This window comes from Aplysia californica, unplaced genomic scaffold, assembly GCF_000002075.1.
Source record: "Aplysia californica isolate F4 #8 unplaced genomic scaffold, AplCal3.0 scaffold00250, whole genome shotgun sequence".
In the NCBI taxonomy this organism is placed as follows: Eukaryota; Metazoa; Mollusca; class Gastropoda; order Aplysiida; family Aplysiidae; genus Aplysia; species Aplysia californica.
Window position 1 is genome coordinate 445,094 of NW_004797520.1, and position 23,350 is coordinate 468,443.

The 23,350-nt window shown below is 39.0% G+C and overlaps 2 protein-coding genes across 2 annotated transcripts in view; both read right to left on the reverse strand.

The window, feature by feature from the left end:
- Window positions 1-7,635, reverse strand: part of LOC101847117 (ankyrin repeat and BTB/POZ domain-containing protein 1) — a 15,603-nt gene extending 7,968 nt beyond the window's left edge. The window contains exons 1-9 of the mRNA XM_005100516.3: window positions 7,390-7,635; window positions 6,466-6,528; window positions 5,444-5,499; window positions 4,785-4,929; window positions 3,796-3,955; window positions 3,314-3,359; window positions 2,819-2,935; window positions 2,343-2,464; window positions 848-943 (exon numbers count right to left, since the gene is read on the reverse strand). Of these exons, the coding sequence (XP_005100573.1) occupies window positions 848-943; window positions 2,343-2,464; window positions 2,819-2,935; window positions 3,314-3,359; window positions 3,796-3,955; window positions 4,785-4,929; window positions 5,444-5,499; window positions 6,466-6,528; window positions 7,390-7,445 (861 nt within the window). The 5' untranslated portion in view covers window positions 7,446-7,635. The remainder of the gene's footprint in view (window positions 1-847; window positions 944-2,342; window positions 2,465-2,818; window positions 2,936-3,313; window positions 3,360-3,795; window positions 3,956-4,784; window positions 4,930-5,443; window positions 5,500-6,465; window positions 6,529-7,389) is intronic.
- Window positions 7,636-11,694: 4,059 nt separating this feature from the next.
- LOC101847664 (kelch-like protein 17) lies at window positions 11,695-21,274 on the reverse strand. The gene is made up of 11 exons (XM_005100519.3): window positions 21,113-21,274; window positions 20,161-20,326; window positions 19,452-19,638; window positions 18,349-18,465; window positions 17,627-17,788; window positions 16,362-16,532; window positions 15,526-15,622; window positions 14,365-14,758; window positions 13,480-13,702; window positions 12,754-12,927; window positions 11,695-11,990 (listed from the first exon to the last, which is right to left on the reverse strand). Coding segments are annotated over exons 1-11 (1,875 nt in total). The 5' UTR covers window positions 21,115-21,274; the 3' UTR covers window positions 11,695-11,808.
- Between the last annotated feature and the right edge of the window lie 2,076 nt (window positions 21,275-23,350).

The following is a 23,350-nucleotide window of genomic DNA, read 5'->3' on the forward strand; positions in this document are numbered from 1 at the left end:
ACGTCAGAACAGTCCCCAATTTCCGGAAAAATTAGATGCTACGATTAAGCAATCGATGAGAGCAGAATATTAGCACAAGGTAAAAAGTGCAGGGTGTCCCGTGGAACATGTTTCTATGACCATGCATGCGTGTATGTGTGTCAGTTCATAGTGTGTTTGCGTGTGCGCAAGTGCATCGTTTGATAGTGTTGGGTGGAGAAATGCACGTTTGATATGAAATAAAGATTCTTTTAATCCCACAGAAAGTTGGGTCCGATAAAAATATAGAAGAGTGAAAGTAGTATAAAAGTACTTTATTTATCACGTAGTATAGCCCGCATCACCGCCATTTTAATTCCACTGGTCCTTTTAAATTTCGTGTTAAAAAAACAGAATTACTTCAGTCTGATCAGTCTTTTTTTTTCTTTTTTTCTAGAAGGGTGGGGTGGCGGCTGCATGTTCTACGCATGCCTTTGTTAGCTTGGCTTAATTAGAATCACAAATGTGGCTAAAATAATGCCGGAGTCGGAGTGACAGAGAAAAACGAACTGAGAGAGAGAGAGAGAGAGAGAGAGAGAGAGAGAGAGAGAGAGAGAGAGAGAGAGAGAGAGAGAGAGAGAGAGAGAGAGAGACAGAGGCAGACACACACACACACACACACACACACACACACACACACACACACACACACACACACACACACACACACACACACACACACACACAACAAAACTGTGTCTCACCTTGTGACACATAAACTTGTGTTCCTGCACACAGAAGCAGACGTCGGGGTACGACAGAGGCAGAGACTCACAAAGACACACAGACACACACACACAGACACAAAGACACAACAAAAGTGTCTCACCTTGTGACACATAAACTTGTGTTCCTGCACACAGAAGCAGATGTCGGGGTACGATAGTGGCAGAGACTCGGGCTCAAAGGGGAGCTCACCCACCACCTGGGGAAAGTTTGGGACGACTTGTTTCACGGGTACCATGCCAGATAGGACGGGGACACAAATAACAGTTAGAAGTAGTAATTAACCCTATCCGTATGTCGTGTTTTACTATCGTATCCATATGACATGAGGAACTCTGTGCCACCACTTAACCCTATCCGTATGTCGTGTTTTACTATCGTATCCATATGACATGGGGAACTCTGTGCCACCACTTAACCCTATCCATATGTCGTGTTTTACTACCGTATCCATACGACGTGGGGAACTCTGTGCCACAACTTAACCCTATCCGTATGTCGTGTTTTACTATCGTATCCATACGACGTTGGGAATTCTGTGCCACCACTTTCCAAAGAGGAAATTTACTCATTAATCCGATCCGTACGCTTTGCATAGCAGTCTGTGTGTCAAAATGATTTTTTGAGAAATACTGAAAGTTTTTAAGAGATCTTCATACTAGAAGTATTCTAAAGTGTGAAGAATACAACCACGGGGGTACAAAATGACCCAGAGCGTACGGATAGGGTTACGGTGTAGAAGTAATTGATGTTTTAAAGACCTCACTGACAGATTCACATTCCACGATCACTTAACAATCAATTTCTCAGGGTATCCAGGCAAAGACATTTTTCGAATATAAAGACATCAAGAGGCATCTTACAACACATTTATGTTCTGTATCATTATTTCTATCAAACTTTCTAATTAAAAAAAACTAGTGGTCAAGTCATAGTTCTGATTTGGGGGGCTCTCTTTTAAAAATTTTCTCAGAACTTAAAAAAAACTGACATAGGTACTTGAGGAATGATGCTGGAGAGATATATGCATCAACCCTAACGAATTCATCATAGACAGCTAAAAAGAAGGCGCCAGCAAGAAGAAAGAAGAGAGAGAGAGAGAGGCATTGACTGTAACCAATTGAATTAGTCCGGGATGTTTAAACGTTGGCCACCAGAAAGTAAGGAGAGATACATCAACTGTGCATCAACTGCACCCTGGAATTAAGTTCATTATAGACAGCTAAAAAGAAGGTGCCAGAAAACAGAGACAGATACAACTCAACCATACCATGAAATTGAGTTTGCCACAGAGAGGTAAAAAGGAGGCAGCAAAAAGAAACAGAGAGAGAGAACGCGTCAACCGTACCCAAAAATTGAGTAGGTCGGGGAGCACTCAGTGTGCCAGAGAGCAGAGAGAGAACAGATCAACCTTACACAAGAATTGAGTTTGTCACAGAGAGCTAAAAAGAAGCAGAGAGAGAGAGAACACATTAACCGTACCCTGATATTGAGTTCGTCATAGAGAGCTAATAGCAGAGAGAAAACCCATCAACCGTACCCTGAAATTGAGTTCGTCATAGAGAGCTAATAGAAGAGAGAGTACACGTCAACCATACCCAAGAATTAAGTTGGTCAGGCAGCGCCCAGTGTGCCAGCTGTGCCAGGTCTCGCTGCAAGACGTCGCTGCCCTGTGATTCCAGCACCAGGGTGGTCACTCTCACACCGGGCTTGCTCGACTCTGAAAAGGGGGGGGGGGAGGAGAGGGGAGGGGGAGAAAGATTGTAAATTATGGAGAATAGAAACAGTCAGAGTTTGGCATTGGGTTGAAAATGTGGGAAACATGTAACACATTTTATGAGACAATATTTGATGTTGAGTTAAGTTTTGATCTAGAGTTTAACACTTTGTCATCATATTTGGGGGAAAATCCAAAGAAACTGGGTGGTAAACACATACACAAATACATTATAGTTGCATAGAACTTGAAAAAAATAAATGAATATGACAGACAGAAGCAATGTCTACACATTTTATCAAAACATGAAGACCACAAATAGCCTGTCGTACTAATGATGAAATTCACAAGACATACCCCAGGACAACGTCTTTTTCATCCTGTCCTCTATCTCCGTCATGAGTTCGTAGAGCTGACACTGGCGGGCCAGTTTGAGGCAGTCGTCCACCAGGTCCATCGACACGCCCATAGAACCTGGGGTGGGGTCAAAGTTCACGAACGTTAACACTGGGATATCCACATGGAGATCAAAATGTTCCGTGATACTTTACAAATATTATACGAAGTCGATATTCCCTTGTATTAGTTTTAGTAAGAGTTTTACGGTACTTGCAACACAATACGATCATATAAGTGCCGAGGATTGGAGGTGTTACAAGAGAGTAACAAACACAAATAAAAGAAGGAGGGGAGATAAAGAAAACAGATGTTTGATAGGAAAGAAGGAGCAAACCACACCAGAGCACCCGTCAACCACCCACATACTGAACTCCTCTCACCACTATCACTCGATGAAGACATGAACAAACAAGATTCTTTTTATAATTAAGTAATACAGGGGGTCCAACCAACCTGTGTACAGATACTGTAAGATTGACCCAAAGGCTCCTTCAGACATCTGAAAATGGACGTGAAAAGAACAAAACTTATTTTATATATGTACATATGTTACATGCGCGCGCTGTGTGTGTGTGTGTGTGTGTGTGTGTGGGCGCGTGTATGTGTGAGAGAGAGAGTGGGCATGTGTGTGTGTGTGTACGTGTATCTTTATTTTTCAAACTCAGATATATGGAATACATATATTTGAACATTTATCGTTCACCAACAGGATTTGTACAGGACAGCGAAGTAAAAATGAGAAAAACAAGAGTAGTCGATGAAAAGCCATTTTGGTCCAATACAGCCCAGTAGGAAACATTGTGCTTGACAAAAGATTTATTTTTTCACTTTATCAACATTTTCTTCTTGATCTCATAGTAAAAGTCAAAGTTACCAATTTCGAGGGGAATTTGATGATGAAAATCTCGACAAACAATTGAACAAGGCGCACAAACCAATGAATGATTCAGCTCCACCACGGGTTTGTTCAGCCATTTTGTCTTGAACATGTTGGCGAAAAACAAGCAGCGGGCGCTGAGAATGCAGCGATGGGCGGGGAACTCTTCGCCGTGTACCCGGAACACGACGTCGCTGTAGACTCGGTCCTGTAGCAGTCTGTGGCCGGGGAAACAAGCAAGGTTCTTTTCTCAACAAGAATTGTAATATAATAGATGTTGGGGACAGAAGGAAGATTCTTTTCTCAACAAGAATTGTAATATAATAGATGTTGGGGACAGAAGGAAGATTCTTTTATCAACAAGAATTACAATATAGAGGTTGGGGACAGAAGCAAGATTTTCTTTTATGTTTTTGTTTTGTTTTAGTAAGAGTTTTACGGCACTTGCAACACAATAAGGTCATATAAGTGACGAAGATTAGAGGAGTTACAAGAGAGTAACAAACACAAAATAGAATGAGGGGAGATAAGGACGACAGATGTTTGATAGGAATGAAGGAGCAAATCTAGAGAGGGGAGGGGGAGGAGGGGAGAAGAGGTAGGGAGAAGAGGTGAGAAAAGGGGGCAGGATGGGTGAAGTGGGGAGGGCCAGATGAACAAACTGACAGGTTCCAAGTTCCAAACGTGAATATATGACATCACTAGCTGAAGAAATCTTGGTTACACTTTCTCCACTTCATTTGAAAAGTAGGTGTGAGAAAATGTCTTTTATTCATTCTAAAATGTTCAGACAGAAACCCAAATTTTAGCTGCGAGTACATGTGTGTGCTTTTTAAAAATATATAAATCATAGTATGAGAGAACTGACAAGAAAATTTGAACAGATGAAATGGCAAAGAAAACAAAATTTGAAATAAAAATGTGTCATCCTCGTTGAAGACATGTGACATCACCTTGCTAATCCGTGGATTCTGAACTGCCTAAAACTGTAATAAACAACCACCAAAGTTCGCCCCCCCTCCCCATTGAACTTCAATCAAAACGTACCTTCTGAGAAATTCTTCATACAGCTCCCTCCTGATGGTTCTCGATGAAATAACATGATAGCTCTTCAGCAAGTTTCTGATGTCATCGGTTAATGCCCCATACAGGCAGCGCTCACCGTCAAAGGTGTTTGCCTCACATTTGGCACCTAGCAGAGGGAGAATAAATAATAATAATGACAATAATAATAATGATAATAATAATAATAATAATAATAGTAATAGTAATAATAATGATAATATTAATAACAATGATAATAATATAGTAATAATAATGATTTTAATAGTAATTATGATAATGATAATAATGATAATAATAACAGCACCTATATAGCGCATATTCAAGCCTTACAGCATGCTTGGTGTGCTTTATAACTACCGTTACCCCAGCACACCATTTAAAAAAAATTTAATTGGTGGCCACTTGAACATTTTTTTTTTGGGGGGGGGGCAGCTCTGGTAATCAATTAAAAATTTTTGCTTAAGAATCAGGAGAAACATGCAAAAGGAAAACCTTTGATACTAATATTGTACTGTGACGGCAGATAACGATTGCATTGACAGAGATCTTTTGTTCTTGTACATCCAGTAAAGCACAAGCTGTTGAACATTTTAACGTTTAGTTCTAGTACATCTTGTAAAGTACAAATTATTATTATTCACCTTTATCCAGCAAATACTCCACAATATCTCTGTGGCCACATAAGCAAGCATAGTATCTGAAGAATAGTAAAAAATAGAACAGATGTTATCTGCACTAGAAAACGGAAAGACTAGCATTTGTTTCAATGAATTTTACATAACTACATAACGACCAAAAATGCCAGCAAAATGATAACAAAATCAGAAAAAAAAGAACCCATTGACATTTTCTGATTGTTTCAAGATAATTTTATGCTATTTCGAGAGTCGCACAATTTCCAAAATTTCATCAATCTGATTTAGCTAAAGATATTAGCTAACGTATAAAGATGAAACCCACAGACAGAAATCAAATTATTCAACATAGGTAACTGTTTTCATTCAACTTAGATCACATGGGTCTATACAAAACCCAAAAGCAAACTTGAATAGGAATGGAGTAGGGGAAACCCTTTCAGTCAATAATGCTAGGATTAAAAAACCTTAATTTCATACCAAGCAAGCTTCTCAGAGTTGTTCAGTAGCAGTCTCCAAGAAATTCGCTTAGAAGTTGTGACCATTTGTACCTATCCAGCCTTGATAAAGGATGGTAATGAACCACTACACCCACACATTATATAATGAATGCTTGAAAAGCTTGCAACAGATCTATAAGCGTAAATTAAAGTAATGTTTGTGACCATTGTCTTAAACAGAGCAACAGAGGCACAGAATTTAACACTTTGCAGTCACACAGCCAGCAGTATTAAATACCCCATCTGGTCACCCAGCCAGGAGAGCGACTGCAATGGACTTCTCAGGCAAGGCGCAGAACTGCGCCAGGTGACTGGAACGGATCATTTTCACCGTCCCATTTTCATAGCGCCAAGTGACTGCAAAGTGTTAAGGAGAGTGTTGTTATGCCTACAGAGGGGAAAAAGCGATACGACATGGAGGGTGAGAGTCTTAACAAAATGGAACAATGTTAAGATCATCAAACTATTAATTCTAATATTTAAAAAACAAGACTACTTTGACAATAGGAAATATCCAGAAAAGCTTACAACGGTGTACTGTCCCATTTATCCCGGGTGTCGATGTCTACCTCTTTCATCTCTACAAGATACCTGAAGACAAGAAGAGAAAACAGAATTTTAAAAACATTCCTTATGATGTATCAAAATATTGTCAGAAACTGTCCTTGTCAGTTTTAAACAGTGGCATCATAAGGGTCAATAAGGGGCTTTGTTTGAGAAAGATGAAAACAGAAAGAACTGTGTTGATTGAAATTGAATGAATGAATGTTCTGGGTGCAGTTAGGAAGTCCATTGCTGACATATATATGGGCGGAAGTGGTGCAAACGCTGTTTTCAGTGTCATACCTGTGTTGAGAAAAAGACGAAATAGACAATTCCAAACAATTTTTGCACGACACATTGTCAAAACACTGTGAAGTGACCAAAACAAAGTACTTTCCTTTGGGACTAGATCTAGATAAAGATCTTATATCACTTAACCTGCTATAAAAGCTTTCCTTTTATTAGTCATTTGCTGTAAAAGGTTTACTTTTTTACTATTACTATACTATAGATCATGCAACGGAAGCAGCTAGTCAGCTCATGCTTTCAATAATTTCTGCAACAAAAAAAAAATATATATAGATCTATATCCTACATAGTATCATAAACAACTCACAATCTCCTCAAGCTTCAACAACAAACCAAAAACAACTTTCTAGACTCTATAAAAATGATCCGACCCAAGACAACGCACAAAAAAGGCCCAGTATTTCAATTTGGTACCAGACACTAGAAGAGTCTCAGCTCCAATTGCCAGCCCAAACTTTACCCTTTAAAAAAAAAAAATTCAAACTCACATAGGCTACAATCTTATTTAATTATTATATTTATTACAGACGTATAGAATCTAGATCTAGATTAGATCAAGCAGAGACGTAAACGAAACCGAAAATCAAAAACATTTCTCACTGAAGACGCTGCAAGTCTCCCAATTTGCAAGCATGAAACATGTCTTGAATATCCATTATGGAAATGATAAAGCCAGTAAAGCATGGGGCCTTTGAATTTAAACAATTCAATAGATCTATATATTATTTCGACACGGAACACGTAGTAAAATTATCATAAAGTCTGAACACAAATTTCAGGTTACAGTGAAAGAAAGAGAGGACAGCTGATTCTCTCAGCAGTCAGCAATCCTTTGGCATCAAGAACTTCCGTCAGCAATGTTTACATTTTTCATTATAGGCCTAAAACATTATAGTACAAGTTATGAAACATTCCCCCAGGTAGTTTAAAAGCACTTGCGATACTATAAGGTCATATAAGTGCCGAACAAATATTACCAGGAACAACAAACAAAAAAGAAGGAGGGGATACAAGGACGATAGGTGTTTGATAGGAATTAAAGAAGCAAACCACAATAGCGCACCCTCCAATCACACGCCTTTCTTTGACTGAAGGTAAAAAAATATAGCACATTTTAACCATAATAATAATAATAATAATAATAATAATAATAATAATAATAATAATAATAATAATATAATAATATTATTATTATTATTATTATTAATAATAATAATAATAATAATAATAATAATAATAATAATAAAAAGGGGGGGTTGATTTTTAAAACAATGTGGTCGCAGCTTTTTGGCCCCGGTCCCAAAAAAAAAAAAAATTTTACTGCTCGGAAATCCTTTTAATTTGGTTTAAAAATTTTTACCCCCCCCCCCCCCCCCCCCCCCCCCCCAACCAATCAAAGCAAAAACCTGACGAGCTCGTGTGCCGAAGTGCGGCAATTACGGTCAAAGGGAAACAACAAAGAATAAAATGATCAAAATAGTAATTACGGATTTGCCTCCCTTAAATAGGACCAACGACGTTTCTCCACGATCATAGTCATTGATCATTGGGTACCAAAGAGGTTACAATAAATAGAACTGGAGGTCTTAGTTGTGACGTCACGAGTGTCAAACTGGAGATGCGGGCCACCATTCCGGAGAGGAATAAAAGGTCAGTTGGTACACAGCAACACTTTTCAATCACGGATTAATGATACTCTGTGAAGTCTTTTGATGTTGATTTCTTTTCTTTCTGATTGGCTATCGCATAAATGTACTCATTGGGATTTTTTGTATTGTTTGCCTTTAAATGAGCCAGATAATCACCAAAATAATGCAAATAGAGACTTTTACACCATGTGACGACATGCGGGTGTAAAATTCAGAAAAAAATGAATCAACTTGATCATCACTTGTTAAAATATAAAACATAATTTTATTGAAAATTTTTGCTGAACGTCGCTCAAACAGTATGTTTAGATTTATCACCGCTGGCTACAACAAGGCGCTCGTTTCGGCCCTCTGGAATCAGGAATGTGACTGAGAAGCTGCTAGAATAGAAGCTTCAACTGCAACTCTAGCATTCCTTCAAGGCTGGCTGAACGGAAAAGAACCACAGTCGATGTTGTTGAGATGAGAGAGTATAAAGTACCCACCAATAAGACCGGCGTAATATTCTGTCTCATTTGCGGAACCGATGCCAAACAGCATGTGCAACAGCAGCAGCAGGGGTTCATGGAAGATGGGGTGTTGTGTAGCCAAACATCTGTGCCAATTTTAGAAAATATTGTGAACGTTTAAGATAAACCAGTTATTTATCCAAGTGTTGTATTTTAAAATGTTGTCAGTATATAATTATTTGTGCCCGATATTAAACAACGCTCGTTGGGTGTGCGCACAGGATCCATACAATGAGTGATTTACAGTATCCCAGCCTACAGTTAATTGCTCATTTTGAGACAATAACGAATTAACATATATTGAATAATTAACCCAGTCTTAACCCCTTTCATACTCTATGAAGACATAGGCTTTGCATCAGTATAAGGAGAGTGTAGACAACATGACATAAAAGCAATCCATTTTGTAAGTGTGAAGTTGTTCCTTTTCTTAACAAACTCAATTACATTGTACCAGTACTCACTTTGTCTTCCTCCACCTCTCCCACACCCCACGTAGTAGAAAGAGCCAGGAGTAAGGGGTGGGGGAAGGGGTGGGGGGAGGGGTGAAAGGGTGAAGAGTAAAGCTTGTAACAGAACATGACAAGAGTAGGCTACAGGTGAGGAGGAAGACAAAGGGGAACATTGGAGGGAGATACACTTTTCTGTCGCCGGCATGTTTCGATCCGGGGATCTTTTGACTGAGAGGCAAACACTGTGCATTAAGACCACAATAGCCCCTATCTATTAAATAAAATTGGAATGAAAAAAACCCCACTCAACACCCCCCCCCCCCCCAGCCCACTAAAAAAAAATTAATTAAGCTTTTAAAACACAACCAAAAAAAAACCCAAACAAAAAACCTCCAAAAAACAAACGAAAACAAACAAACCTGAACAAAAAAAACAAACAACCCCCCCCCCCCTCAAATCAGCACACATCTTTACTAAGATGTGAAGGTATCAGAGTCCCTCACCACCAGTTTAGTTTGTCGTCTTTAGTCACAGAAAACAAGGGGAGAAAACAGAAAACCAACCAGTTATCGTTTTTTTAAAGTACCGTAGGTGTTTTTACACCTCCATCAACACAATTTAGATCATTTGGGAGACAGGCTTTAACCCTACTTGTCAGGACCACACTGGGCTGCCAAGGATACAACATTCAGCAGAAAGATCTAGATTCTTGATAATAAGAATCTCCCCCCCCCCCCCCCCCCCCCCCCCCCACCCTTGGGAAATCAAATTGGGGTCTCCTGCATGCCATGGCGAAGCACCGAACCACTACACCACAGACGTCAGTAGTTGTCCTCTGGTTGGGCCTGAGTGGACCACGGATCAAAGAAGTCTTCGTAGGCAAGTGAAGCATTGCTATCGTATAAGTCAGCATGTTTATCCCGAGCCCTTCCTGGATCAAGAACAACAACCTGAGAACTGAGCCCTTGTTCTTTGATCCATTTTTCTCTATCTGGTCGTCCATCACATAGCCTACTGTAGCGAAAGCTCAATGATTAAAATTTTAATGAACTGAGCAAAAAACAAACAAACAGAGTCTGTAGAAAAAGTTTACTTTCACCTCCATACATATATTATACAAAAATGGAAAAAATTTTCCTCTTTCTAATGGAGGTTTTCTGAATAACATAAGCTTCGTGCTATCTTGCACTGACTCCATTTTTCTGGTTTTGATCACTCTGAAGGAACTGAATACCAGCAGCAACAACAGAGGTACTACCCATGAAGCTGAACCTCTGAGGAATACAGGCATTGTCCAAATCAAATACTTTTTGGCTCAAGGGGCAGCTTTTTTCAACAGCGTTGACAGTCGCGACAAAAACTCCCAAAAGTGGGAAATTGGAGTCTGTGCAAGACAGCACATGGATCACAATCTGGCAATGTCACTCCATTGGTAACAATAGAATCGGTGGGATATAATAGAAACCTTTTCATCATGTACAAATTTTGCTATGTACACGTTTTAAATACGAGGAATATAATAATATATATATACACACACATGACATGGAAGAAAAAATTCGGGACCTGGAAATCTCTTGTCATACATTTCCTTTCTTTCCTTCATCCTAGCATTCATCACAACAACTTTCTTCTTTCCTTCATCCAAGCATTCATCACAACAACTTTCTTCTTTCCTTCATCCAAGCATTCATCACAACAACTTTCTTCTTTCCTTCATCCAAGCATTCCTCACTACAACTTTCTTCTTTCCTTCACACTAGCATTCAACACTACAACTTTCTTCTTTCCTTCACACTAGCATTCATCACTACAACTTTCTTCTTTCCTTCATCCAAGCATTCATCACTACAACTTTCTTCTTTCCTTCATCCAAGCATTCCTCACTACAACTTTCTTCTTTCCTTCACACTAGCATTCATCACTACAACTTTCTTCTTTCCTTCACACTAGCATTCATCACACGACCACAGCGCAGAAATTACACCTGGACTTACCCCCCGCGGCGGTGCCACTCACTGAAGTGTCTTTAGGCCATTCCCAAAGGGGGGACATTTCTCGTTCTAATGCACAGTAGAATTGTAAAAGGGCAGATCCAACAATGTCATGCTCATAACTGTGCCTAAACTACAACAGGAAATGCCTGCTTTTTCTTTCCTAATCCTTACTATCATCATTTTCCTCTACTTTTTTTGTATGTTTGTCTTACTCTTGTGACCCGCTATTTCCGGGGTGCCTTGATGGTCGAAGCAGACTTTGTGCTGTTGAAGCTAGAGAGGTGAACAGAGTAAGTCTGATTCCCTGTAAGGACTTCTCTGTTGACATCCACCTCTTGGCGCTCATATGACCTTATGCAGCTGCGAGCGCCGTAAAACCTGTACTAAAACTAAACACTTGGACTTGTGAAGTTCACACGACCACAGCGCTGAAATTACATCTGGACTTGCAAAGAGAAGCCACGCGTCTCCACCGGTCCCCGTCAGTTGTCGGCACCGTGGGATCTGCGACTTCCACAAAGTTGGACACGATCCTCGCCCCACCCGGGTACCAGCCGCCCAGGTCAGCGTGTTTCTGAGACGCATACGATTTTCCTGTAAGGGAGAAGAGACGGAGATTTTCCTGTACGATACAAGAGACGTAGAAAAAAATATAAGACTTTATTCACCGGACAAATAAAATCTTAAGTCCCAATAGTTTCCTTCTTGTGTAAGACTGAGACATCTTAGAAGCAGCATTTCCTCAACGCAGAAACGGAATTAAGTTTAAAATATGGCCATTGTTAGTTGTTTTGTCTAAATCTATGATAACTCATCACGTACGATTTTCCTGTACGGTAGAAGAGATGGAGAAAAAAAAATATCACTCTATTCGCTGAGCAAATAAAATCTCAAGTCCCAACAGTTTCCTTCATTGTGTAAGACTCTAAGACATCTAAGCAGCAGCATTTTCTCAAAGCACAAACGGAGTTCAGTTTTATGATATGGCCATTGTTACTTTTTCCGTCTAAATCTATGATATCTCATAATGATACCCCAACGAGTCAGACGAAATGCTTCATGGGCACACACATGTAGTAATGTAGTTTATTGTGAGTGATATATCAAGGTAGCGATAAAGAGCCAGAAGCCCAGAGGAGGGGGGAAAGGAGGTGAGGGCAGAAAGTGGAGATGAAATCAGAAAACAGAACATTGCTAGAAAGCAGGAAAGGAAATGAAAGGAGTCAATTTTAGAGAAGAAAATGTTTCTGTCGCTATCCGGATTCGAACCCGGGACCTTTGAATTTGAAAGAGAGGCGAACACCTTAACCTCTAGGTCACGAGAGCTCCCCACCAATAGTGAACAGGCTGCACTTACCACCAATAGTGTAGAGAAGACCATCCATGGCCAGACTACAGTGATGAGAGCGAGAGTGCTGCATCTCGGCAAACATCAACCACTTGTCCTCCCGGACATCGTAGCGTTCACATTTCTGCAACCGCCTGCGAGGATTTTCCCCACCATACCCACCAGAGACAAATATTTCCTCACCTGCAATTGCAAACAAAAGACAGGATTTTTTTAGAGAAACCAGCACAATTTCAAAACTAACAGTTTATTTTAAAAAGTAAGAATTTATTGTACACAAAGTAGGCCTAAAAAATAAGATGACGGCAACACTTGGAAGAGACAAAAGTTATAAAATATCATTAACTAACCACTAGCCACATACATAATTACCTCTTTTTTTCTTATATTTTCAACAGTCTCTTATTCCAGAGTTTGTCTTTCCCGTGAGAAGACATAATAATCTTGTCTTGAAGACACAGGTGTGTGTTTTTTTTTTTTGTCTTTTTCGGAAACATCGACCACACTATAATTTGTAAACATCCACATCATCGGGGAAAAAGTAGGCCAAGATGGTGATTGTGTTATGAACATTTATACTATCAGACAAAAAGTAGGCCCTATCACTATTTGATTTTAAAATCATTTCTTTCACAGGAAAATGTCTTTGAGGAGCTTCGTTTCAAAGTTATCACAGCAATGGCAGGACTTATGTATTCTCCAGCTAGTAAATGACAACAAATGCCCTTCACTGACCTAAAGAGACCACAGCGAAGTCACACCTAGTGCTGATCATGCTGGACTTGGTCAGCCATCTTGTGTGGTCTTCACTCAGCGCCAGAACCGCGTCGGAGAAGACTCGTTCCCACATCGGGCCGGAGAAGCCCCCCAGGAGGAAGAGCTGACCTTTGTGCACGACCGCCTTCAGGCCGCAGTGGCTGGCGTCTAGCACAGTGGTCAAGCTGGGCAGGGGTCTTTTCTTTAGGGGAAACAGAAATTAAGTTTTAGTTTTAGTACAAGTTTGATGGAACTTGCAACAACACAAAAATGCGTCATATAAATGCTGAAACAGAAAGAGAAGTGAATCGATACAGGCAAGAGAGCTTTTCTTTGGAGGACTCAGAAATTTAGTTTTAGTTTTAGTTTTAGTACAAGCTTCATGGAACTTGCAACAACACAAAAATATGTCATAAAAATATAAATGCTGAAACAGAAAGATAAGTGAATCGATATAGGGCAGTGGACCTTTCTTAGGAGGACTCAGAAATTTAGTTTTAATTTTAGTACAAGTTTCATGGAACTTGCACCTCAAAAATATGTCAATATAAAAGCTGAAACAGAAACAGAAGTGAATCGATACAGGGCAGGGGACCTTTCTTTAGAGGAAACAAATTAAGTCGTAGTTTTAGTAGCCTACAAGTTGCATGGAACTTGCCATACAAAAATAGGTCATATAAATGCTGAAACAGAAAGTTTAGTTTTAGTAAGAGTCTTACTGCACTTGCAACACAATACAATAAGGTCATATACGTGTCGAAGAGTAGAGGTATTACAAGAGAGTAACAAACACAAAAAAGGAGAATGAGAGATAAGGACGATAGCTGTTTGATAGGAAACTGAAAAGACGGACAGAGAACCTACCACATCACACAAGATATCTCCATCTTGACACTTGACATCAATGGCGATTGATTCTTCCACCCTGACCGCATAAATCACGTTGTTCACCGTGCAGTGAGCCACAGTCCCTCCGTGCGTCAAGCATCGCGTGATTCCATCGCGGGCAGCCTCGGTGAACACTCTGTCGTCCCGGTCCCACTTATCGAACAGATGGTTGTAAACGTAAACTACCGTCGTGTGAGAACAATCGTTCCTGTCGGGCTCCACTGTCATGTACACAGCAAAAAACGTCACGTATCCCATCAGGTTTAACGCGACGCCGTACGACGGAGCCTCCGGTAAGCTACACACGGTGGATAACGTGTCACTTCCTGGGTCGTACTTCTCTACTGTTGGTGTCCGCGGGCACGTTGGACTGGAACAAAAACAATAATCCAATAATCTGATTAAACGCTAGTTCAGTTTTCACATAAAATATCAGTGAAAACAGCAGTCCCAAACTGAAAAGTCTGAAATCACTCTCAAGGAAAACAGTGCACCAGAGACAGGCCTGCCATAGAAAACAGATATAAACATGATATATACAATATTATACAATACAATATCATAAACATGATATATACAATTATATATACAACATATGTATACAACATTTTGTACCAACATCAGATGCCATCACTTTTGCTCCATTAACTTGCACTACATTACGACACGATTAGAGAGGATTTCCCAGCAATCTTTTCAGACAAAGAATAACACTTTCCCCAACTTCAGACTAATAAAAATATAATTGGGAGACTGTTACTGTTGACAGAGATAATTAATTGAGATCTTTTTCATAGAACAAAAGAAAACTCTCACATACGGGGAATCAGGCTTACTCTGCTCACCTCTCTAGCTTCAACAGCACAAAGTCTGATTCGACTATCAAAGCACCCTGGAAAAGAAGCAGAGGAAAAATGACGATAGTAAGGATGAGGAAAGAAAAAGCAGCAGTTCCCCCTATGTTGTTCCGGCACAGTATGAGCATGACATTGATAAATCAGCCCATTTACAATTCTACTGTGCATAAGAACATGCTATTATCCCCTCTTTGGGAATGAAACAGGGATTTGACCAAACTATCTGCAATATGAACTGGATATTCGATTCCTCTAAAACCGGAACAAGACGTTCACCTACCCTGTCCGAGACTGTAAGAATCCACAAATAATCATGAAGTGATGTGTACACTTCCTCGGGACCTCTGTATCCTGTTGCTGAAATCGTCTCTCAAGCTCTAAAATAAAAATCATAACAAACAAATTCTTGATCATTAATGGTACAAACAGATTAACGATATCATGAAGAATTAAACATTTTTACGTAATTCTATCTCACCCCTATTCTAATTGTTGAAAGTAACTTTCGATGTCCCATTCTTAAAATAACAAGTAAAAAGCGTTTTTTGCTCATGATGTCACGCAACCCAAATGTGGCTCCAGTGACAATGGAGACGTGACCTGCGCATGGTAGGCCAGTTTCTGAATAGAATACTCCCGTTTACTTTTACCCTTTAATCTCTACTAAAACAAAAACATGCCACACACTCTAGAAAAGTAGACTTTTACCCTTTAACTCTTTATCTCCAAGGGGGGTGAACCCACTATGCCGGGGCAATATTTTGGTGCTAAATGTAAAAATGACAAAAACGTTATTAAATGGGTCATGAAATCGAAACTAGCAAACCTATTTCGATAGTTCTTCATCTAATGAATGAACATCCGGTAAAAGAGACCGCAAAAAGCAATTTGATGTCGAAGTCGTCGTAGAGGAATGTGCCCAAGCTGCTGTCAGCGGCTTGCCGGAGATAAAGAGTTAATCTCTACTACTACAAGCCACTCACTCTAGAAAAGTAGACTGTTACCCTTTTATTTCTCCTAATACGTACCACACACTCTAGAAAAGTTACCAAGAAATTCAGCAAAAATTCAAACTCAATACTACGGTACGACATTACCAAACAAGACAGCTCTAACCTTGTTTGCCCTCTACATCAGAGTCATCCAAGAGTTGTCTCCTCAAATCCTGGGAGACCTCCGACACACTCACATGACCCAGGACCTCCTCAAGGTCGTGCACCCTGGCGTCTCGGTCGTGCTTGTACCACTTGAGCACCGCCTCCAGGACAAAATCCTCTCCACGGGGACCTTGGAGTAAAAGAGCATCATCATCGTCATCATCACCACCATCATTGTCATCATCATCATCATCATCACCATCATCATCACCATCATTGTCATCATCATCATCATCATCATCACCATCATCATTATCATCATCATTATCATGATCATCGTCATTATTTGTCATGATGATGCTCATCATCGTCATCATTATTGTCTTTATTGCTGTCATCATCATCATTTCGTCATCATCATCATTGTCTTCATCATGTAGCCTTTCCCAACCTGGATCAGGGCATAGGCCACCAACAAACATTTTCCACCTTTCCCTATCTTGGACTAGCTTCTTGACATTATTCCACGTCTTTCTACTTTTCTCTAATAATAAAAATAATAGAGTCAAACTTGGGGTTTGATCACCAACTCAGGGACCCTGACAAAAATGGTGCTTAACTCTCTCCGTACGCCCTGGGGTCATTTTGTACCCCGGGGGTTGTATTCTTCACATTTTAGAATACTTCTAGCTCAAAGATCTCTTTCAAGACTTTCAGTATTTCTCAAAAAATCATTTTGACAGACTGCTATGCAAAGTGTACGGATAGGATTAACAAGTAAATTTCCTCTTTCGAAAGTGGTGGCACAGAGTTCCCCACGTCATATGAATACGATAGTAAAACATGATGTAAGGATAGGGTAAGGGAAAGAAAATGAGTTAAGCTTGATAAAGAGGTCTTTTCAAATCAACGTGAGAAAAAAAAATGAGTTTGGTTTTACACAAGGGTCTTCACAAATAAACATGAAAATAAAATAAATGAGTTTGACTTAACAGAGCAGTCTCCTCAAATCATTATGAGAAAAAAAATATTTGGCTTGACAATACAACCCACATTATATTGTCTTGAACGTATCGGTGTTCTTGTCTTTAATAAAGAAGTCTACCGAATCCCACCATGATTTGCTGTGTAGATCTCAATACTGTATAAAAGAAATTAAAGACTGAAAAAAACCCAATAATCTGACTGAATGCTAGCCTAGTTTTCACAGACACCTTTTCCATAGAAAAAGAGAAAATTAAAAAACCACTCAAACGATCAAAATGGCCATAGCCAGTCACAGACCTGTTCTCAGCCCGTCCTCACGGAGAACTTCGACAAGATCTCGTGCCGACAGCTCCAAAAAAGCCTCTGTGTGCACCACAGCCTGGAAGTACAAGCGAATCACTTGACAGCAAGCCTGGCCCAGCTTCTCACAGCTGTGAGTCTTGGCAAGTTTCAGCAAATCTGGAAAGAAAGAAGCACAGGTTATTTAAAGAATACATATAACTCGATAGCTGTATGCAAGACTGACAAAGGCCATTACACCATTTGGCATTTGTCTCAGTCTTGCACTCAGGCATCAAAATGCAGATGTCTGTATATTATACATCTGTGCACACATCACCCATTCAATCCTCACTGTAACAGAGTACCCTTGGAAGCTATTCTATGTCAGTCTTTGCTTGCAGCGGTCAGCAATGATCACTTGTGGTCATTACCAGCTCTAAACTACAGCCAGTATTCCTTACACACAAAAAGATATCTACACATGAGAAGGATGGAACACGCGACCTGCATGGTACTGTCAACGATAGAAATAATGGTTTATATATATATCTATCATTTCCCTGCTTTTAGCAAAGTAGACTGTAGTTGTCTTTTGTTCCATCTGCCAAACTTGTCCTGAGCAACCTCTTAAAAAAAAAAAATTGTCAACCGCTTCAATGCTGTTGTATGTACAGGCTTTTAAAAAGATTTAATATTTTCAGCAAAACAAATCGCCCCCTGTTAATACCGGTACATACCTAAGCAGTTCGATACATCCAGTTCCCATTCCATAAACCTTGTGCACATTGCGTAGATTCCAGACATACTCCAAATGTCAGAGAGCTGAAACATTTTCTGCACATCAGTGGCCGCAACTAAAAAGAAACATTTTAAGATTTTAAAAAAGCATCATGTCTAAAGTCCAATTGTATGACTTAAAGTATGTTGAAACAAAACGCCAATAAAAGGCAAAAATGTGGGGATTTCACAAAGAACTGAATTTCTCAACAGATACTGAAGGATGAAAATCTTTCCATTTCATCTTTTTGCCAAAGAAGGCACAGCTTTGTTTGACTGAGCTAGAAAATCATGATGTCACAACACTCATCTAGTAAAGAAAAAGGCAATACAACCCGTCCCCGTGGTTTTATGCACCCCACATAATTTAGCAAAATTTGATAATTTTTTGCATAATTTCTGATTATTTCCCTTTATCATTTTTTGCTAAAATTAACAGAATCACATAATTTTCACATTTTTGGGCTCAGTTTGCATAATTTCAGAATTTTTTTGCATTAAACCACAGGGAGAGTACAACGGACTTAAAATAACAGACCAATGAGTAGTGAGTAGAACCAACAATAACACCCTCCATCCACATTCAGTAGACCTCTATAATATACTGATTCTTCACACCAACAAGGTAGAATAGAAGTATATCGGACCAAAAATAAGTTTCACAAAACACATGAACATGTTTGTACATTTGCCACTCTATGAACTATGTCATTAACAGGCAATCTGCACAAAAAACAACAACAAACAAAAAAAACATTACAAAAAAATCTTAATATATATATAAGAGTTTTTATGCCCCTTTCGACAAAATTCAGATCATATAGAAAGCTAGCTCCAACCCTGTGTTTCATGGCTAACCCTGGCTCTGAGAGATTCAACTTCCCATCAGAAAGACCAAGATACTCGATAAAAATTCTCTCCATACATGATGTGAACTAAAGTCTTCTGCGTTTAACAACAAATGCCTAACTTTACTGTTACCCCACAGACACTGGAAAACAAATTAAACGATGCGGAACAAATGGAAAATTATGCAATACAAAGATCTATATATATACATTACCATGCATGATTCCCTTGTAGAAAAACTCAATCAGCTTTGATACAGTTTGAAAATCCACATATTCCCCAAGATCTACAACAGACTGGGAGCTTTCTGCAAAATTCTCTGAAAACATGGCCTTGAAATAGTCCACTTTATTCGCCAAAACCTCCTTGTGGGCTTTCACCTGACAGTCTGCAGAGCCAACCTGCTCAAGTAAACAAAGTCAGATATCAAAACACCTGTACTGTAGCACTTTAAAAAAGACATAATCTAAATAAAAGCAAAAATCTCTTACTTTAGACACAAATGGTGAGTTTTTCTATGTTTATTTGTTTAGAAGCACAGTGGGCAAGGAGAGGCATTTCAGACCATTTCTCTTACCCAACAATGGAGTCCACTTATTATGAAATCTGGAGACATGAATTCTTTAGAGTTCAGTTCTAGAAGTTCGCAAATTAAACAGTACAAATGTGTCCAAAATGTTTCCAAAACCATTTTGTTTATCATGTTTAGAGCAAATGCAGATAGATATAAAATGTTGCTTTCATCTGTTTGTTCTCAGGTCTTATTTATATTATCATTATCATCATCATTTTATTATTATAATATAATATTATTATCAACTATCATTAATATAATTACATCATCATCATCATGATCAATTATCATCACTATCATTAATATCATCATAATTAATGCAATTACAAATACAATACTACTACTTTACCTGAAGTGTGATATCAAACGGTGTTTTCTTAATTTCATTCATTTCTCTCTTGAAGGCCTGTTGGCCTTTGACGGTGATGGTCATGAGGTTTCCCTCAACTTTCACTTTACAACCATCCTCCTCAAACGTCAAGCTGGGAGGGCAATACTTGAGTGGACTATGTTGCCTTCAAGCAGGAAGGACATGAGGATAGAAAAAGCTTGGCATTAAAATTCTTTCATAAAAATAATGTAATTTCACATTCACAGAGGCACCATATAAATACTTGTCTTTATGCAGATTATAATAATTTACAATTGATGCATTATATCAGTGTCTGAAAGGTCACATTTGGATCACATTGAGATTCAAAAGACACTTAAATTATTTTTACAAAAAGGAATGTAAGCCAACTATAGTACTAGATATCTAGATCTAGATCTATATAGTAACAGAGGCAGAGGAAAGAAAAGTCTTGATTTTTTACTGTCTAGAAAGGACTTGGGAGACTGAGAACAGACTTTAAATATTAAAAGACAGAGGGGTGCTCATTCAAATTGATATTGCCACTGCCCTCCTCAGACTAGTCTGACTTGATGATTCAGTTTTAGTTTTGGCATAGATTCTTCTAGATCTGTAGGCCTATTACTATTGATTGGTTTCGAAGAGCGGCAAAAGCGTTTTATCTATTCTGGCTTGGCTTAGACTAATGTCAGGTAAAGATTTTTATTTTACTTCAGAATATCCACCTATTAACAAGCAAATATTTATTGAATTCAAAAGCAATCTTTAAAAAATCATGTGGAATCTAGCCTCCTAATCAATAAGATCATCAGTTATGTAAGTTGAACTTGATCTGATCATATTCCGAAATATTCGGAAGTATGAATGGGAATCTAGATTCTAGACATTTTACATTTCAAGATCTAAATTAGACAAGGTATTTTTAAGACTAAGAAGACCAAATACATACATGGTGGCTTCGTCTGTCTGCACTATGACTATAGCATAGAGACGACAGAGTAGGCTGAAGTGAAAGCAACTTCTTGGCAAGGCTAGCGGCTAGCGGCTCGACTTGGTCCTTTCACTTTTCAATGTTTACAATTCTGAGTTTACGCCACAGAATTCTGTGGTTTACGCTCAGCCGTACAAATTAAAGTTCGCTGATTTTGGCTCCAGCTTCTGAATTGACTTCGCAAAAAAGTTTTATTTCGATGGCAAAAATAAGGTATCCAGAGTTCACCTAACTTTAGTCATTCATGCCTGTCTAGTTTTTGGTTAATTTTGAAAGAAAAATAAACAAGAAGACCTGCAATGTTAAACTAATAAGGTATAGAATTCTCCTGATGAATAACTATACAATTCAATTATTTTTTCTGTTTCGTGAAAAAAGCCTTTAGATTTAGAATCGGGAAATCCCGATAGGGCCAAGCCTACGGTGTAGAGTTGGGCGAACGGTACGGTGACGATGAAGAAATTGTACCCCTCCCCATAATAAAGAGGGTTTTTTTCCCCCTCAGTTCTTCCCAATGTGCCAAAGAGTGTGTTGAATTCCCCCTTTTTTCCACCTTCCAGCTGCCCTTTCTGCCCGTTTCTCTACACTATCATCTGTGCTGAGAATCTGAGAAGTCTCCCAGCTTTCTTCTTTCCAGTCTTCATTCATCCCTGTTTCTTCTTTGTTCAGTTGATGGGAAAATGTAAGACTGATTGAACAAAAAAACTCCAAAGAAGTAGACCTTCCCGTGGCCCTGTAGACCAGCCATTGTAATTACATTGTATCTGTTCTCCTCTGTAGTGAGAATCCTGAAGTCCAGATCTCCTGTGTATGTTGAATAAAGCATTATTTTCTCTCTCATCATGTTATTGTTGTTGTAATAATGCTATTATTATTTGAATTTGTTGTTCTTCTTGTTATTGATAACATATGTTGAATAGTCAGGATTAGGATGGGTTATTCTTTTCCCTTTGGTCATTTGTCAGACCTTCGAAACCTCACAAGGGTGGTTGGCGGGTGCTCTGGTGTGGTTTGCTTCTTCTTTCCTATAAAAAATCTATCGTCTTTATCTCCCTTCCTTCTTTTCTGTGTTTGTGACTCTCTTTTAACACCTCTAATCTTCAGTACTTATATGACCTTACTGATTTGCAAGGGGCGTAATGCTCTTACTGAAACTAAAAAATCACAATGACTTAACAGAAAGCTTAATCCTGTTCAATGTCTTATTTGTATTTATTAGACGTAGGCTGCAGGCCTACCTGGTACTGGTACGTCAAAAAAATGCACAATTTTCCACACTTTGAGGTTTCAGAGAATGCAGAATACATAGTACTGCAAGGGTCAATAAATGGTGTCACTTCACACAGGAGGGCACGGACAGAGCCTCAGTGGGACCACCTCTCCCTCTTGGAAGAAACTTGAACCATAATTTGTTTTTCAAAAGAGTAGAGGACCAGCGAGTTATTTCACAAGCTTAACAGTAGGTATCCAACTTACTGCAACTGCTTCAGCATTGTTGCTAAGAGACCATTGTACTGGGGTTTTTTTTAGTAAGAGTTTTACGGCACTTGCAACACAATAAGGTCATATAAGTGCCGAAGATTAAAGGTGTTACAAGAGAGTAACAAACATAAAAAAGAAGGAGGAGCGATCAGGACGATAGATGTTTGATAGGAAAGAAGGAGCAAACCACACCAGAGCACCAGCTAACCACCCACCATTGTCCTGTGGTAGATAGACTCTATAACTGTTTACTGACATCTTACACAAACAAAACAATGAAGACAGCATAATTTTTGTTCTATACTGATATCTTTTTAATAAACTTATTTTTTTTTAAAACTTTCACAAACATTAATCAGTGCATAAGAATATGCGGTATACTAAAAAACTAACATGACACGAAATAAAAAGAAGTATCACTAAAATCACAATCGCATAGAATAATCACAGATTAAAATGAAACACACCTTTGTGTGTCTACCTGTGTGTCTGCATGCAACATGAATTTTTAAAAACTTTTAAAAAGCTACGTATAACTACGTAAAAAGTAGAACTACGGCTGTTAGTAATTTATAATGATAGGAGCACACAAAGACGTGAGCGAACACAGACAGCAATCTTGTAACCACTGCAGCCCATTGGTTTTGAAAAAAACTGCTCGACCATCTCAGTTTGAGCGTGTGTATGTGTGTGTGTGTGTGTGTGTGTGTGTGT